General features: G+C 45.9%; 1 protein-coding gene across 3 annotated transcripts in view; it reads right to left on the bottom strand.

Annotated features, from left to right (window-relative positions):
• Positions 1-6,303, bottom strand: part of GSPT1 (G1 to S phase transition 1) — a 38,795-nt gene extending 32,492 nt beyond the window's left edge. For 2 of the 3 annotated variants that reach the window (XM_060172957.1, XM_060172958.1), the window contains exon 1: positions 5,287-5,869. In XM_060172957.1, the coding sequence (XP_060028940.1) occupies positions 5,287-5,617 (331 nt within the window). In that variant the 5' untranslated portion in view covers positions 5,618-5,869. Of the gene's footprint in view, positions 1-5,286; positions 5,870-5,928 lie in introns of those variants that run through there. The other variant, XM_016193215.2, reaches the window with a different exon arrangement.
• Positions 6,304-17,860: the final 11,557 nt, after the last annotated feature.

The following is a 17,860-nucleotide window of genomic DNA, read 5'->3' as shown; positions in this document are numbered from 1 at the left end:
AGATCACCTTGGAAGAAATGTTTACATGTAAACATCTCCCTTAAGGTCATCTTCAAGGGGAAGATCTAATCAGTGCAGAGAGAAGTTAAACTGTTTTATTGGTAACTTCTTTATCTAGCTGATTTATTACCTTACTCCTCCCTAGAGTCCTCTGAGGTAGCTAAGCCATGTAAAGGTGGTGTCTGTGACCATAGGATGGATTACTAAGGATATACAGGAGATGAACCTATTAATAGATTTCGCTTTATATTCTTCTTTTACCAGTAAATAATAAAAATGTTTTTTTTTTTAAGTGTGTGTGATTTCATGTCACTCGGCCCCTCCATTCACTTTTTAATGGCAGCAGTCTTGAAAGGGGCTGAGCAAGTGGAGAATGAAACACTGCATCATTATTTTAGAAGTTCTAGAGTTCAGAAAGTACAAGTTCCAAATGCTAGCAATCCCAAGTCAATGCCCAAATCCTGCTGTCCAAAGTAATGGTAGTGGGTGGGGTTCTGGGGGAGGTGATGAGGTCATAAAGGTGGAGCCTCTCTGAAGGGGACTTAATGTTGTTTTTTCTTTTAATTTTACACCTCTCAGGCTGCTTTTTCATTGAGATAGCGACATCTTCGCTTCCCAGGTGCTAGGGATTGAACCAGGGCCTGCAAGCATGGCAGAACACATGCCCTACCTGGTCAGATATGTCCACAGATCAGTGCTTTATGAAAGAGACCTAATGGGAGAAAGGTTAGTGGGTAGAGTGCAAGCCTTAAGAACCAAGGTTTGGTTCTTTTACTTCCTTGTTGCTACACAGGAGCACCATGGACAGGCTAGTGGAGTAGCTCCATCTCTTTGATGTCTTCCCCTCACTACATGAATTAGAGTGAGGAGGAGGGGCTGGGCTGTGACACACTTGGCTGAGTGCTCATGTTACCATGTGCAAGGACCCAGCTTCAAGCCCCCAGCCCCACCTATAGGGTAAGCGTCAGAAGTGGTGAAAGAATTGCAAGAGCTGCAGGTGTCTCTTTCTCTCCCTCCCATTTCCCCATCAATTTCTCTTTGTCCTATCAAGTAAAAAGAAAAAAAAAGAAAAAAAAGTCTACTGGGAGTGGTGGGTTTGTGGTGTAGGCACCAAGCCCCAGCAAATAACCCTGGTGGCAAAAAAAAAAAAAGAATGTGGAAGGCAGAGGAGACAGCACAATGGCTACGCAAACGACTCTGCTGGAGACTCCACGGTCTCAGGTTCAATCCCCTGCACCACCATAAACCAGAGCAGAACAGAGCTCCGGTTAAAAATAATGATAAAGGGTGGGGGTAGATAGCATAATGGTTATGCAAAGAGACTCTCATGCCTGAGGCTCCAAAGTCCCAGTTCAATCCCTGCACTACCATAAACCAGAGCTGAGCAGTGCTCTGATAAAAAACAAACAAATAATTCTTGGTTGAAAAAGGTCTCTTTCACGGGCTAGGTGGTGGCGCACCTAGTTGAACACACTTGTTACAATTCACAAGGACCCAGGTTCGAGCCCCAGTCTCCACCTGCAAGGGGAAAGCTTTGCGAGTGGTGAAGCAAGGCTGCAGGTGTCTATCTCCCCCTTCCCACTTGATTTCTGGCTATCTCGATCCAATAAATAAATAAAGATAAAAAAATTAAAAAAAATAAAACAGGCCTCTCTCCTTCATTCTTCTATTTCTTGTGTTCTGATCCCCCCCAAAAGAGCCCTCAGATCACCATGCTGGAAGCAGTGCATTTCTGTCCTTTATACCAGACTGTGATATCTATTGTTTAGTAGCCCTGATAACATTAGACCTGCTTCTCAAATTAATCTTTTTAAAAAAGTTAAATAGGGCAGACAGCTAGCTCACTGGGCAGGGTACTGCTCTGTCATGCTAATGACCCAGGTACAAGCCCTGCCCCCACACAGCACTAGGGGAAGAAACTTCAGTCCGTGCTGTGTTAGCCTTGCCTTTCTCCTGTCCTCTCTCCTTCCTATCTTTCTAAACAGTCAACTTGAAGTAGTGAAGCCCCCTCCCCAAAAAAGTCTAAATGAAAATGACTGAACAAGATACAAACAGGAACTTAAAGTAAGTACAGAAATGTTTGTTCCTGTACACCAGTGCTTCGTCTTCTGCATTTCTACTCATTTCAGGACCACTGCTTTATGACCATAACTGCGCCAGTTTACTTGGCTATGTGGAAAGCTGCATTTAAGGGGCCAAAAGATAGCTTAGTGGATAAGCACTGGCCTCTCAAGCATGAGGTCCAGAGTTCAACCCCTGGCATGCACCTCATGTGCCAGAGGTTGAATACGTTTGACTTAATAATTTCTTTGCAAACTTCTAAATTTTCAGAGATCCGAGGGCAGCTGTGAATCCTGCATTCTGACTTGGGATGGCTGGGAACAGGTTTCAAAAGTGGCGTTCTGATTGCGAGTGATACTGTGCAAAGCCATCTTCCTATACTAGTTGCCTAGAACACCACTGTATATAATCCAGAGAAGAGAAAGAAAGAAAACAAATTAGTCTGTTTTCAGGAGAAATGACAGATAACCCCGACAGGTTTTAAATTGTACTCCTGCAAGAGTTAATGCTATCTGAAAGACACACCCACCAGATTTCAGCTGCCACTTAACAATAGAAGAAAACATGTTGGCATTATGCTGTTTCCTTACAATAACAATAGTAGTAACCCCTATAGTAGTCACTAGTTCCTCCTTTGTGAATTTCATTCTGGGGGTGGGGTGGGGTCTGGGGCAGTGCAGCAGGTCAAGCGCACATGGCACAAAGACTGGTCTAACCCACCTGCAGGAGGATTGTCTCACAAGCAGTGAAGCAGCTCTGCAAGTGTCCACCTTTCTCCCCTGTCTTCCCCTCCTCTCTTGATTTCTCTCTGTCCTATCCAGCAACAATGACAGCAATAACAACAACAACAAAAACAATAAGGGCAACAAAAGGGGGAAAAATAGCTTCCAGGAGCAGTGGATTCATGGTGCAGGCACTGAGCCCCAGCAATAACCCTGGAAGCAAAAAAATTTCATTCTATGTTCTATTTCCAATATTCTCCTTGCTTCTTCTAAGCATATTTCTTTGTTCTAGTGGTTACATTTTATGGACTGGAATGCACTGAATATAATCCAGCAAGTCTCAGATTAACTGGGAACCTCAGTTAGAAAATCCATGATGGGTTCTGCAAAAGACATGCCTGAAGCTCTGAAGTTAACAGGTTCGATCCCCAGCACCACCGTAAGCCAGAGCTGACCAGTGTTGTGGAATAAATAAGTAAATAAATAATAACAAAAAGAATTAGGACCATTATGTAAGAGAACTCCCAAGGCCAGAGAACGAGCTCAGCTGGTAGAGCACAGCACTTAACATGTTTGAGGCTCCCAGTTGGATCCCTGGTCCCAAATGGGTTGCACTGACATCCTGACTCTCTCATGTGAAACTATCTCATGAAATTCAGAAAATAAAATTAAAAAAAGAAAACCTAGCCTTTTCCAATAGACACAGTACAGAAGGTGCTTTTTAAGAACATCACCCAGCATTTTGTAGAAGCAGCTGGGAAAAGAAAAATCAGTAACACCAGAGAATATATTTCTGATAAAAAGGGGGAAAAACTGCAGGAACTTTTCTTTCTTTTTTTTTACCCACTGCCACTTCCCTACACATTTCCAATAGTCATAGTATAATAAAGAAAAATTAAAATTAAAGCTGCAAATTAGCAAATGATCAAGAAAAGGAAAGTCAGTCCTGAATACGAGGTAAAGCCAAGTCACTCATCAGTGACTCCGGTTCCAGAAGGCTGCTCTGTAGGTGGCCATCCCCATGGCTGCTCCCTGATGGCTGCTCCCTGATGGGGAAAATGTAGTCCCAGGTCTAGTCAAGTATTCCTGGTGCTCCAGAGAAAGTAGGCCAGAAAGGAAAAGGACTGGGGGGGGGGAGGGGGAAGAGGAACACAACGACGACAACAGAGCAAATAGCTCATGCCTGCTACGCCAAAGTTCCAGGTTCAATTCCCCATACCACTTCAGCCAGGGCTGAGTAGTGCTCTGGTAAAATGACTGGGTGCAGGGAAGCAGACACATTTAAGATCTAGTAGATGAACTAATCTAGGTTAACAAAAAGGGCTTGATCTAAGCAAAGGAATAAAAGTTAAACTGCCCTGTTCAAAAGGAAAACAACCGTCCACACAAGTTAAGGGAAGCACCAGTTAATAAAACCAAATCCAAACTGTGGTTAGGCACAAGTATTTCCCTTAATTCTTCTTGCATCCAGGAAACAAAGCTGTAACAAGTTTCTGAAGAAACTAAACTAGATCACCTTTGAGCTGCTGACTGACCTAAGAGATACCGTAATAGAGAACATGCAAAAGAAATCAACACTGCTCTCACGGTGCGGTGGGGACTGTATGAAGCGGCCGCCGGTGCCATGGCCAAGAACACAGGCAGAGGCAGAGTCGGCCTTTTCTTTCCCCCTTTAAGCTGAAGCTGAAAGTAAGCCTGTAGGGTGAATACTTAAATTTGACACTCCTAAGACCAGTAAGAGTCAGCAGGGACCTGAAAGCACCTGAAAGGCCTCTTAAGCAGTCCTTAAATGTAAGGCAGCTTTAAAAAAAAGACTCAACTTGAGATCGGTAAGGTCAGCATGTGACAAGTACTGAGTTCTAACAAATGCTCAAGAGTGTACGCAGAGTAACTACAGATGCAACCTGAAAGAGGTGGATGATCGTAACGCCCAGAAAATACAGACTCGTCACTTAGCAAAGGAGAAGAGTGCGGCCCCTCTTAGGGAAGGGGCGCGCAGGTCCCTTTGTGAACTCGGCTCCGGGGAGCGGGAGCGGGAGCACCCGGGGCGAGCCCGGCGCATCCACAGCGCTGCCGGCGGCTCGGCTGCAGTGCATCCTGGGAGTGCTCGGCCGGGCGCTGCCACAGCTATTTCGCTCGTAATTACAGCTCCGCGAGCCGGGGCTGCGGCGGGCGCCCGGGCCCAAGGTGAAGGGAGCTCGGGCCCGCGTCCCCCGCCGCCCCGCCGCGGGCCCCGGGCCGCCGCCCCACCTGCGCTCCCTCCTAGGCCTCGTGGCGCGGACCCGGGCGGATCCGCCATCCCATACGGCTCTCCCGGTCGGGGGACCCGAGCCCCCCGGAGGGCCAGGTCGCAGGCCGCCGCCGCGACGACGCCGGAGACCGAGCCGCTAGCCCCCAGTCTCTGCCCGCCGCCCCTCCCCGGGCCGCCGGCGCCGCTGTCAGCGCCCACGTGCCGCCAGGCCTCCGGCTTCGGCCCAGCCCGGCCCCGGCCCCGGCCCTTTACCCGCAGGGCCTCCCGCGCCGCTGCTGGCTCCGTGGTGGTTGGCGGCGGCGCCCGCCGGGGGCGGCGGAGGCTGGGCCGCGCCCCGCAGGAAGGACGGCACGAACTCGGCGGCGTGGACGTTGGGCACGAAGGGCTTGGCGTTGACGTTGAGCTGCCGGCTGAAGGCCGCGCTGAGCTGCTCACGCTGGGCCTCGGGGGCCGCCGCCAGGGAGCCGCCGCACGGGCCCGGCCCGGGGGCGTCCATGTCCGCCTGGTCCCAGCAGTCGGGCGCCGAGTCGCTGCTGCTGCTGCCGCCGCTCCCGCCGCCACCGCCGCCACTGCCTGGATCCATGATCGGGGGGGCCGTGTGTGTGGCGGCGAGAGGGCGGGAAATGGAGGCGGGGGCGACCGGCCGGGGCGGAGCAGGCCGCGCTGGCCCGGGGAGGCGGCGAGGCGGAGGGGCCGGGGGCTAGCGGCTCGGTCTCCGGCGTCGTCGCGGCGGCAGCTTCAGCCCCGACTCCGCATCCACGGCGGCGGCGGCGGCGGCGGCTCTACCCTCCTCGTGTGTGAGCGGATCTCCTCCCACCCAACCCCAACCACCTCCGACTGCCCCACCGCCAACCCCACGCCCGACGCGGATTGACCCCTTGCCGCCACCCGTACCTTCGCCTTGGTAGTTCCCGGCCCTGTCCCGGCTCTCTTCCGGCTATGAGGAGTCATAGAAGGCGGGACTACAAGTTCCGGCAGCGCCCGCGTAACCCCGCTGCGGTTTTCCCGGGGGCCGACGGGAGTCGGAGTTCGGGGCCCGGGCAACCGGAAGTAGCCTTGGCTCCCGGCAGGCTGCGCGAGGAAGCGGAGGTCCGGTCGCGTCCCGGTGGCCCCACCTGTCACCGGGTGGGGCGGGGCGAGCGCTGGGGGTGGCCCCCGGGGTGCAGCGCAGCCTAAGGTTTGGGGGAGACGGGCCGCACCCGTCACGAAGCGAGAAAAGGCTCCCAACTCCGAAAGCCACTCCTCTCTCTTCCCCAGCCGGACCGCGTTCTCTTGCTCTCCATCTCCCTCCTCCCCGCCCCCAGACAGGTTTCGCCCTACATTTCGAAGGCGGCGCGGAGCGTCTTTCATTTTATGTATCGTTTAGTAGGCGAGACAGTAAAGCCATAAAACACGCAACCCCGACTGCCTTGTGGCTCATAATGCGCTCGGGCTGGGCTCACCCAGGCGGGGGCATTGTTAACTGGAAACTTTCAATGACTCACCGCCGGGTTGACTAGTCAGTCATTCAAAAGCCCTTCTCCCAAACTTTTCCATCCCTGCCTCCTTCCGGGCAAAGACTTTGCGCACTGCACAGGCACAGCTGTATTCCATGATGAATCCAGCTATTCCCGTGGTGTAGCCAGCTACCTTCCAGCTCCACCTTCAGCTGAGGTGGTTCTTTATTTAAATGATCAGATTTGGTGAAGTAGTACTACTCCCGACCGACTGCATCGCCAGCTGGCAGATTTCCATTAGCCATCAGATAAGCGTTGAGAAACAATGAAAAAAACCTAAGATAAATACTTTGATTTACCTGCATGAAGTGTAGTAGGACAACAGTGTCACTGAGTACCTGCTAATTTTCCCTGTCATTTGCCCCTGTGAAGCCCAAGATAGAGAAAACCACTGCTGCTATTTTTTTTTTTTTCAGCAAAGTTTCTAGACAGTCAACCAACCTGCTGGAAATCACATAGTATAAGCGTGGACACGCAGGAATAAATCCTTTTATTATTATTATTTTATAGAGACAGAAATTGAGAGGGGAGGGCGTAGGTAGAGAGGGGAAGAGACAAGAGACACCTGCAGCCCTGCCTCACCACTCCTGAAGCTTTCCCCCTGCAGATGGGGTCCAAGGGCTTGAACCTGGGTCCTTGCGCGCTGTAGTGTGTGCACTTAACCAAGTGCGGTACCTCCTGGTCCCTGAATAAATCCTTACCAACCTAATGTGAGATCTAAAACCCACATGTAGATACAAATTTTAATGTTAAAAGTCTGGAGTTTAGAAGTAAAGGAGAACTCAGACTGATTAGAGTGGTTAGAGATTAAGCTGTCAGGCACATTTTAAAACATGGTCTAAATTGAAGTGGCTTGAAGCTTTAACAAATTTATGAATTTTTATTTTGTTGTTTAATGCATGACACTTGGTATATTGAACACTATAAATGCAAAGAAACTCGACACCTCCACTTTACCGAGGCTGGTTCTAAGTTTTCTGTCAGGTTCATACTCTCTGAAATATTCCGGATGTTAATTCCTTTTCTTACTCCTCCCTGCCATAGATAAGTGTGCTCCTCTGATTCATTCAAAGCTCTGGTTACAGCCTAATATAGCTCTCTGAATTTTTAATTTTTCCAGATTTAGTGTGGAGAAGGCAAGAGAACTGGAGCATCACTCTGGCATATGTGTTGCTGGGGCTCAAACCTGGGACCTCAGAGTTGAGGGTTCAGTGTTTTATCCAGTGCACACGACCACTTGGGCTGCTATTCCTTTAATGAGACAGAGACTAGAGCTTTGCTCTAGCATATGCAGTGCCAGGGATCAAACCTAGGGCCTCACACATTCCAGTTCTCTGCTCTACTACCTGAGTCACCTCCCTACCACCTATTGAATTAATTAGCTAATTTTACCAGAGCACTGTTCAGCTCTGGCTTATGGTACTCAGGATGGAACTCTGGCTGGGGATTGCACTTGGGACCTTTGGCGCCTCTAACATGAACTTTTTTTTTTTTTTTTTTTTTTTTTGCAGAACCATTATGCTATCTCCCATTCATTAAATCTTAAGCTTGTCCCTTTTTAGGGCTGGGCAGGTACCACGCAGGTGGCAGATCGGACTTACATGCCTGAAGTTCTCAGAGGCCACAGGTCCAATCCTTGGTGTTGCCATCTGCCAGCAGTTCTCTGGGCGCTGTCTCTCATGAAAATAAACAGAATCTTTATTATTTATTTACTTGGCCACTAGGGTCATTGATGGGGCAGTGCCTGCAGGAAAAGACATCAGTCTCATTTTTTAAAAAAGACAAATGGAAAAATGGTGTGCAGAGAGGAAGAAAATCACTTGCAGCACTACTCCACTAATTGTGAAGCTTCTCCTTCTCTCCCACTCCCCCCCCCCCCCTGCAGCTGGGGACTAGGAGTTTGAAATAGGGTCCTTGCAAATAGTAGCAAGTCTACCTGGCACATCACCACCTGGCCCCTAATAAATTTTTTTTTGTAAGGTCCAGATTTAAAGTTAACCTTAATTTGCCACCCTCAGATTTACTGAAAACATAGTATCAATAATTAATTTTAAAAAATCAGGGGTGGCGGGCTGGGCACTGGTGCACCTGCTTGAGCACACTTGTTACAATAAGCAGAGACCTCGGTTTTGACCTGGTCACCACCTGCAGGGAGAAAACTTTGCAAGTTGTGAAGCAGGGCTGCAGGTGTCTCTCTTTCTCCCTCTCTCCCCCTACCCTCCCAATTTATGGCTCTCTCTATTCAATAAATAAAAATATTTTTTAATTTTAAATATTTATTCTCTTTAATTGCCCTTGTTTTATTGTTGTAGTTATTATTGTTGTTTTTATTGATGTCATCATTGTTGATAGGACAAAGAGAAATGGAGAGAGGAGGGGAAGACAGAGGGGGAGAGAAAGGTAGATACCTGCAGACCTGCTTCACCGCTTGTGAAGTGACTACCCTTGCAGGTGGGGAGCCGGGGCCTCGAACCAGGATCCTTACGTAGGTCCTTGTGCCACATTCACTTGACCTGCTGCGCTACCACCCGACTCCCAATAAAAAATTTTTTTTTTCGTGGCGCAAAGTGCAAGGACCGGCAAAAGGATCCTGGTTCGAGCCCTGGCTCCCCACCTGTAGGGGAGTCCCTTCACAGGCGGTGAAGCAGGCCTGCAGGTGTCTGTCTTTCTCTCCCTCTCATTGTTTTCCCCTTCTCTCTCCATTTCTCTCTGTCCTATACAATGACAACATCAATAACAACAACAATAATAACTACAACAACAATGAAAAAGAACAAGGGCAACAAAAGGGAAAATAAATAAATTAATTAAAAATAATTTAAAAAAAAATTTTTTTCAAATCAGAGGGACCTGGTGGTGTTACACCTGATAAAGTGTACACATTACCATATGCAAGGACCTGGGTTCAACCCCCCCCCCGGCCCCAATTGCAGGGGGTAAAATTTCACAATCAGTGAACCCATGATGCAGGTTTCTTTGCCCTATCTTCCCTCCCCTTTCGATTTCTTTCTGTCTTGTCAAATAAAAGGACAAAAAAAAAAAAAAAGCAGACCTTCCTATGTATGTAGGAGACTTATAATACTATTGAATGAAATAAGTACTATTTTATATACAGAAAAAGAAAACAAAATGTGGGAGTCGGGTGGTAGCACAGCGGGTTAAGCACACGTGGCGCAAAGCGCAAGGACTAACCGGTGTAAAGATCCCGGTTCAAGCCTCTGGCTCCCCACCTGCAGGGGAGCCGCTTCACAAGCAGTGAAACAGGTCTGCAGGTGTCTATCTTTCTCTCCCCCTCTCTGTCTTCCCCTCTTCTCTGCACATCTCTCTGTCCTATCCAATAATAACTACAACAATAAACCAACAAGGGCAACAAAAGGGAATACATAAATATTTTTTAAAAATGTGTCCAAAACAAAGGGTCATCTCATTCAAGGTTCGCACCTCCCCCAACTTACTGCTAGGAAAACGTCAACATGAGCAGCTGATGGAAATGGTGAACCAAACTGTCCCTGGGCTACTTTGTCATTGGATACAGCACTTCAGAATCAAGGGCCCAGGTGCTGGGGCACCCAGGTAACCACGGTTCAAGCCCTAGCTCCCCACCTGCAGAGGGGGATGTTTCATGAACACTGAAGCAGGTCTGCAATAGTCTCTATCTCCCTCTCTGACTCCTCCCTTCTTCATTTCTGTCTCTATCCAAAATAAATAAAAAGATGCATCAAGGGAGATGGAGTTTTGGAGATGGATGAGGTGTGCTGGCGTGTATTTGGGGGAGCTGTGAAATTGTAGATCTGAGACAACTCTTTTGCGAAACATTTCCCCCACTGGAGGATAAAAAAAAAAAGAGCATCGAAGTCTGATAGGTTACTTGCACACCTCTAATTAAATTAGCAGAATTTCTTTATGCCTGGTGCACAAAGACAGGAACAGCTAAGACAGTGGCTTACAAAAGCAGTTGATAACTATTAACTTCCCAGTCCCCAAATAGGACAATTATGTATAGTCAGGAAATAATACACTCCACTGCTTTTCAAAAGCTCTGGCCTGCCAGGCTTGAGCCTCTGCCCCAGCAGGAAAGTGAGAGATTGGTGATAATTACTGTTGTGCTGGGGCTGAGCAACTTGAGGTCGGACTCTTTTCTTCATCTTCTTTCAAGTCCCAATAGCCGATAGAAAATGTCCTTAATAAATGATTAAATGAAAGGGGAAGGGTAGATAGCAAAATGGTTATACAAGGTGACTCTCATGCCTCCAAAGTCCCAGGTTCAATTCCTGTACCATAAGCCAGAGCTGATGTGCTCTGGTAAAACAAACAAACGAATATTTAATGAATGGAGGGTGAATCAATAGGGAGCTTGACAGGATTCTATTCTTTTATACTCACTTGCAGTTGCTGAGATCCACAACTCCCAACACGCAAAGAGTTTTCCCAAGGACAGCTTGCTGCCAGCTGCATACATGCACAGGGCTAGTTGATAACAGTTTGGTCAAGGCTGTTGGTGGCAGAGAATTCCTATCTTCCGACACAGACCCATCTGCTGGTGGTCTTAGTAGCTTCTCTCTTTTGTTCTTCCTGATCTGCCTATTCTCCCTTATTAGTCCTCCTGTGTTGTAACTTAACTTATAAAGGGCTTGTGGGGGCTACTGTGGTGCATAAAGGATTCACAGTGGGGAGCTGGGACCCTGCTTAAACAATACAAGGTTTATTAGGATGAAACAGGTAAAAGGCAAAATAAGCACTTATTATCAAGGGTTAAGAGGGTTAAGAGTACTTAAGTAATTACTCCTATGCCCAATAAACTTTTCCCACATTTAAGCCTTTCTTTACTGTTTATAAACTATTACTAGGTAAAATTCTAAGTGTTCCTTAAAAGAAACTTGAGATTTTTCATTTTATTTTTTTTTATTTCTTTATTGGGGAATTAATGTTTTACATTCAACAGTAAGTACAATAGTTTGTACATGCATAACATTTCCCAGTTTCCCATATAACAATACAACCCCCACTAGGTCCTCTGAATCCTTCTTGGACCTGTATTCTCCCACCCACCCACCCCAGAGTCTTTTACTTTGGTTTCTGTCTTGTTTTTCAACTTCTGCCTGAGAGTGAGATCATCCCATACTCATCCTTCTGTTTCTGACTTCTTTCACTTAACATGAATTTTTCAAGGTCCATCCAAGATCGGCTGAAAACGGTGAAGTCACCATTTTTTACAGCTGAGTAGTATTCCATTGTGTATATAGACCACAACTTGCTCAGCCACTCATCTGTTCTTGGACACCTGGGTTGCTTCCAGGTTTTGGCTATTACAAATTGTTCTGCCAAGAACATATGTGTACACAGATCTTTTTGGATGGGTGTGTTGGGTTCCTTAGGATATATCCCCAGGAGAGGAATTGCAGGATCATAGGGTAGGTCCATTTCTAGCCTTCTGAGAGTTCTCCAGACTGTTCTCCACAGAGGTTGGACCAATTGACATTCCCACCAGCAGTGCAGGAGGGTTCCTTTGACCCCACACCCTCTCCAGCATTTGCTGCTGTTGCCTTTTCTGATGTATGACATTCTCACAGGAGTGAAGTGGTATCTCATTGTTGTCTTGATTTCCATTTTTCTGATAATCAGAGACTTGGAGCATTTTTTCATGTGTTTCTCGGCCTTTTGGATCTTTTCTATGGTGAATATTCTGTCCATGTCCTCCCCCCCATTTTTCGATGGGGTTATTTGTTGTCTTGTTGAGATTTGCAAGTTCTTTATATATTCTGGTTATTAGCCTCTTGTCTGACGTATGGCATGTAAAGATCTTCTCCCATTCTGTGAGGGGTCTCTTGGTTTGGGTAGTAGTTTCTTTAGCTGTGCAGAAGCTTTTTAATTTTATGTAGTCCCATAGGTTTATGCTTGTCTTAGTCTTCTTTGTAATTGGATTCGTTTCACTGAAGATGTCTTCAAAATTTATGTGGGAAAGAGTTCTGCCAATATTTTCCTCTAAGTATCTGATAGTTTCTGGTCTAACATCCAAGTCCTTGATCCACTTGGAATTTACTTTTGTATTTGGTGAAATAAAATGGTTCAGTTTCATTCTTCTGCATGTTTCAACCCATCGTTTCCAACACCATTTGTTGAAGAGACTCTGCTTTCCCCATTTAATAGTCTGGGCACCTTTGTCAAAGATTAGATGTCCGTAGGTGTGGGGGGAGATTTTCATTTTCACAATGAACCTGTTTGAGCAAAAATATGTCATTACTACCACATGAATTAAGATAAAGAATGAAATAAAATAGTATGCATACAATCAATAGATTATCTGACACAATAGTTTAACTATTACTGAGGAAGAAACCCCAAAATACTAGGTCTGGCATTTTTTCCTACAGCAGATTTCTTTAGGTGGACAGCCTACTATGATCTAGTTAGACGCATCTAAGAAAGGGTCAAGAAGAAAAGCTGGGAGTCGGGCGGTAGCGCAGTGGGTTAAGCACACGTGGCGCAAAGTGCAAGGACCAGCATAAGGATCCTGGTTTGAGGCCCCAGCTTCCCACCTGCAGGGGAGTCGCTTCACAGGCAGTGCAGCAGGTCTGCAGGTGTCTATCTTTCTCTCCCCCTTTCTGTCTTCCCCTCCCCTCTCCATTTTTCTCTGTCCTAACAATGATGACATCAACAACAATGACATCAATAACAACAACAATAATAACTACAAGGGCAACAAAAGGGAGTAAATAAATAAATATTTTTTTAAAAAAGAAAAGCTATTAGATTTAGCTCCAGAGAAAAATGTTTATTCATACAGAAGGTCAGAACAGGGAGATGGTCAAAACACAGTTGGTCTTTTCAAGGGAACTTTCAAGGGGAAATTTAGACTACCCCAGGCCCAGGAAACTTTCAAGGGGAGATTTAGGCTACCCCAGACCCAGGAAAATTTCAAGGAAAGATCAGGATGCGACTCCCCTGCAGTTGGGGAGCTGGGGCCTCAAACCAGGATCCTTATGCTGGTCCTTGCACTTTGCGCCATGTGTGCTTAACCCACTGCGCTACTGCCCAACTCCCAGCGTTTCTTCTTAACCCATTCTTGGATGGGTCTAACTAGATCATAGTAGGCTGTCCACCTAAAGAAATCTGCTGTAGGAAAAAATGCCAGACCTAGTATTTTGGGGTTTCTTCCTCAGTAGTAGTTAAACCATTGCGTCAGATAATCTAGGAAACTTTCTAAGGAAAACATACCTATAACAATAATGTTGTTTAAGGTTATTATTGATGTTAATGAAAACAATTACACATGATGTCATCTGTATCCTTGACCTTAATGAAAATAATCTTACATAATGTCAACTATATCCGGGCAAAAAAAGTGTTTAAATAATAAACCTCTGCAGACAGAGAACAGAGACGCCTCTCTCCTGAACCTGAAGCAGCTGACATGTCTCTCACTTCATTCACCTCGCTGACTCCCCCTTTCCTTCAGGGACTCTCAATTACTTTCATCGGGCTGGCACTGTTCAGAGCACTGTTCAGCTTTGGTTTATGATGGTTCTGGGGACTAAATCTGGGACCTCAGAGCCTCAGGCCTGAGAATCTTTGCAGAACCATTATGCTGTCTCCCCTGGATACAATTTTTTTTTCTATTATTGCCACTAGGGTTATCACTAGGGCTCAGTGCCTTCATGGTGAATCCAGTGCTGTTGGCAGCCCCCCCTTTTTTTTATTTGATAAGACAGAGGTAAATTGAGAGGGGAGAGTGAGGTAGAGAGAAAGAGAGACAGAAACCTGCAGTGCTTGCTTCATTCCCCCTTGCAGGTGGGGAGCAGGGGCTCAAACCTGGGTCCTTGTGCACGGTTACATATGTGCTTAACCAGGTGTAACGCTGCCCAACCTCCCACAAATTATTTTTTCTTTATTGAGGTGATTAATGATTTACAGTCAACAGTAAAATACATTAGTTGGTACACGTGTAACATTTCTCAGTTTTCCGCACAATACTCTAACCCCCCTACCTAGGTCCTCCTCCGCTGTCACATTCCAGGACCTAAACACTTTCGTATAATACACCACACAAGTTGGTTTTTTGAAAAGCAAAATCATTGAGGTGAAATGCACATAATTAATCATTTTATTTATTTTTAATTTTTAATTATTTTAATGAATAAAAAGAGATGGGGGCTGGGTGGTGGTGCAGTGGGTTAAGTGCACATGATGCGAACGGCAAGGACCAGCATATGGATCCTGGTTCGAGCCCCCGGCTCTCCACCTGCAGGGGAGTCGCTTCACAGGCGGTGAAGCAGGTCTGCAGGTGTCTATCTTTCTCCCCTCCTCTCTAGACTTCTCTCTGTCCTATCCAATGACAATGACAGCAATATAACAACAATGATAACAACAATGATAAACAACAAGGGCAACAAAAGGAAAAAAATAGCCTCCAGGAGCAGTGGATTCACAGTGCAGACAACGAGCCCCAGCAATAACCCTGGAGGCAAAAAAAAAAAAAAAAAACAGAGAGAAAGATATACACAGAAAGAGACCAGAGCACTGCTCAGCTCTGGTTTATGGTGGTGCACGGGATTGATCCTGGGACTTTGGAACCTCAGGCATGAAAGTTTTTACAGAACTACTATACTATCTCCCTTGCTCAGTCATTTTATTTTATTTTAAAATATTTATTTTCATTTTTATTGCCCTTGTTTTATTTAGTTATTATTGTTGTTGTTATTGATGTCATCAATCATTTTATTTTTATTTTTATTTTTATTATTTACTTATTTAAAAAAGGAGAAATTAACAAAACTGTAGGATAGGAGGGGTACAACTCCACACAATTCCCACCACCCGATCTCCATATCCCATCCCCTCCCCTGATAGCTTTCCCATTCTTTATCCCTCTGGGAGTATGGACCCAGGGTCATTGTGGGTTGCAGAAGGTAGAAGGTCTGGCTTCTTAATTGCTTCCCTGCTGAACATGGGTGTTGACAGGTCAATCCATACTCCCAGTCTGCCTCTCTCTTTCCCTAGTAGGGTGGGTCTCTGGGGAAGCAGGGCTCCAGGACACATTGGTGGGGTCGTCTGTCCAGGGAAGTCTGGTCGGCATCATGCTGGCATCTGGAACCTGGTGGCTGAAAAGAGAATTAAGATACAAAGCCAAACAAATTGTTGAACAATTATGGACCTAAAGGCTGGAATAGTGCAGATGAAGTGTTGGGGGTACTCACTGCAGACTATTGTGTTACTGTTGCTTTCAGGTATATATTTTGCCCTAGTTTATGGATATGTGTGAACATATGCTCTATCTAAGGGACCTGGTCTATATCTAGGTTTTGGGACTTTGTTAGGAAGTGAACTGCCTGGAATGGAATTAGAGAATCCTCTGAAAGGAAAGGTCTCACCCGAGTGATGAAGCTGAAGGGTTGTCATTCTACACCTGAAGTCTCTGGACACAGTCTGAAGTGAAGCATGCTGAGGTGGTACACATTGCGTTGATTAGGTTGGGATCGGTGGATGCAATATTATTTGGTATGAATTGAGAGAAGCATGCAGGAAAGTGCACCCCACCCTAAGGTTCCAGGACTGGGGGAAATATAGGTTCTATAGTGGAAAATGTGAGGTTCCTGCTGTCTGAGGGTTCAAGAAGACAATAGATAGTTATTTTTATCATCACATTATTTGGTAATTGGGTTAACTTTGAAAAGTCCCTTTGTTAGGATTTGCTGTACAATACCCAACATCTTGTATATAGCTGTGCCACTGGTTGTTTCTGTTCTCCCTGGTCTAGGCTTTTGAGAGAGTCAACATATCAAAGACTCAGCCTATGTATTAAAAAGACTCAGTCTGTGCTTTAAAAAGTTTGAGACATACAATCAATTTTTCCCCTCTCATATTAATTAAATAGTGATTTATATGACTACAAATTAATAGGAGTGTACATAAACACCATTCCCACCACCAAAAGACTGTGTCCCATCCCACCTCCTCAACACACACACACACACACACACACACACACACACACACACACACACACACACACACACACACACGCTGCCCCGGGAAGCCGAATATCCACCCTCCCCCTCACCACAGGGCTTTTACTTTGGTGCCCTACTCTATGTTTAGTCAGATCCTGCTTTAGTTTCCCTTTCAGATCTTCTTTCTCAACTTCTGTTGATGAGTGGGATCATCCCATACTCATCTTTGTCTTTCTGATTTAGCTCATTTAACATAATTCCTTCTAGCTCCATCCAAGATGGGTCAGAGAAGGTGGGTTCATTGTTCTTAATAGCTGCATAAGTCATTTTATTTTTAAAATATTTATTTATGGGGTGAAGGGATAGTGTAATGGTTCTGCAAAAGATTTTCACGCCTGAGGTTCTGACGTCCCAGGTTTAATCCCCAGCACCACCATAAACCAGAGCTGAGCAGTGCTCTGACTTAAAAATAAAATAAAATGAAATAAAATAAAATATTTTTTAAAAAAGGTTTATTTGCTGTAGTGCAGGGACCCTAGGGAGGTGGCACAATGGTACTTGGTACTTGCCAGCATGAGTCCCCAAGTTCATATGCAGCGCTCTGGTCTCTACCTCCCACTTGTGAAATCAATACATTTACAAAAATAAGAAAAGTCACCTTAATAGGTGCAAGGTGGTATCTCATTATGGGAAAGAGACCTCTTCAACCTATTTTTACCTGAGTTGCCCATTAACTTCACCTGGGGAGGCCTGGGAAGTGGCACAGTGGCTAAAGTGTTTTGGTCTCTCAGTCATGAGATCTTGAGTTCAATCCTTGGTATAGCATGTGCCAAAGTGATGCTCTGGTGTGTGTTCTTTCTCTCTCCCTCTCTCTCTCCCTCTCTCCCTTTCTCCCTCTCTCCTCTAATAAATAAATAAATAAAAATAAGATCACCTGGAGGAGGGCCAGGGAGATAACCTAACCCTTATGCCTAAAGCTTTAAAGTCTGAAATTGTAAAATCCCAGGTTCAATCCCAACACCACCATAAACCAGAGCTGAGCAGTGCTCTGGTTCAAAATAAATAAATAGTGCTGCGGGTTAAGTGCACGTGTTGCGAAGCACAAGGACTGGTGTGAGGATCTGGGTTTGAGCTCCCAGCTGCCCACCTGCAGGGGGGTGGCTTCACAGATGGTGAAGCAGGTCTGTAGATGGTGAAGCAGGTCTGTTTCTCTCCTCTCTGTCTTCCCCTCTTCTCTCCATTTATCTCTGTCCTATACAACAAGGACAACATCAGTAACAACAACAATAATAAAACAAGGGCAACAAAAAGGAAATAAATAAATATAAATAAATAAATAGGGTGAGGGGATAGATTGCATAATCGTTATTCAAAGAGACTCTC

Source organism: Erinaceus europaeus, chromosome 15 (genome assembly GCF_950295315.1).
Source record: "Erinaceus europaeus chromosome 15, mEriEur2.1, whole genome shotgun sequence".
Lineage (NCBI taxonomy): Eukaryota > Metazoa > Chordata > Mammalia > Eulipotyphla > Erinaceidae > Erinaceus > Erinaceus europaeus.
Note: the sequence above shows the minus strand (reverse complement) of the source record. Positions and strands in the feature narration are given on the sequence as shown.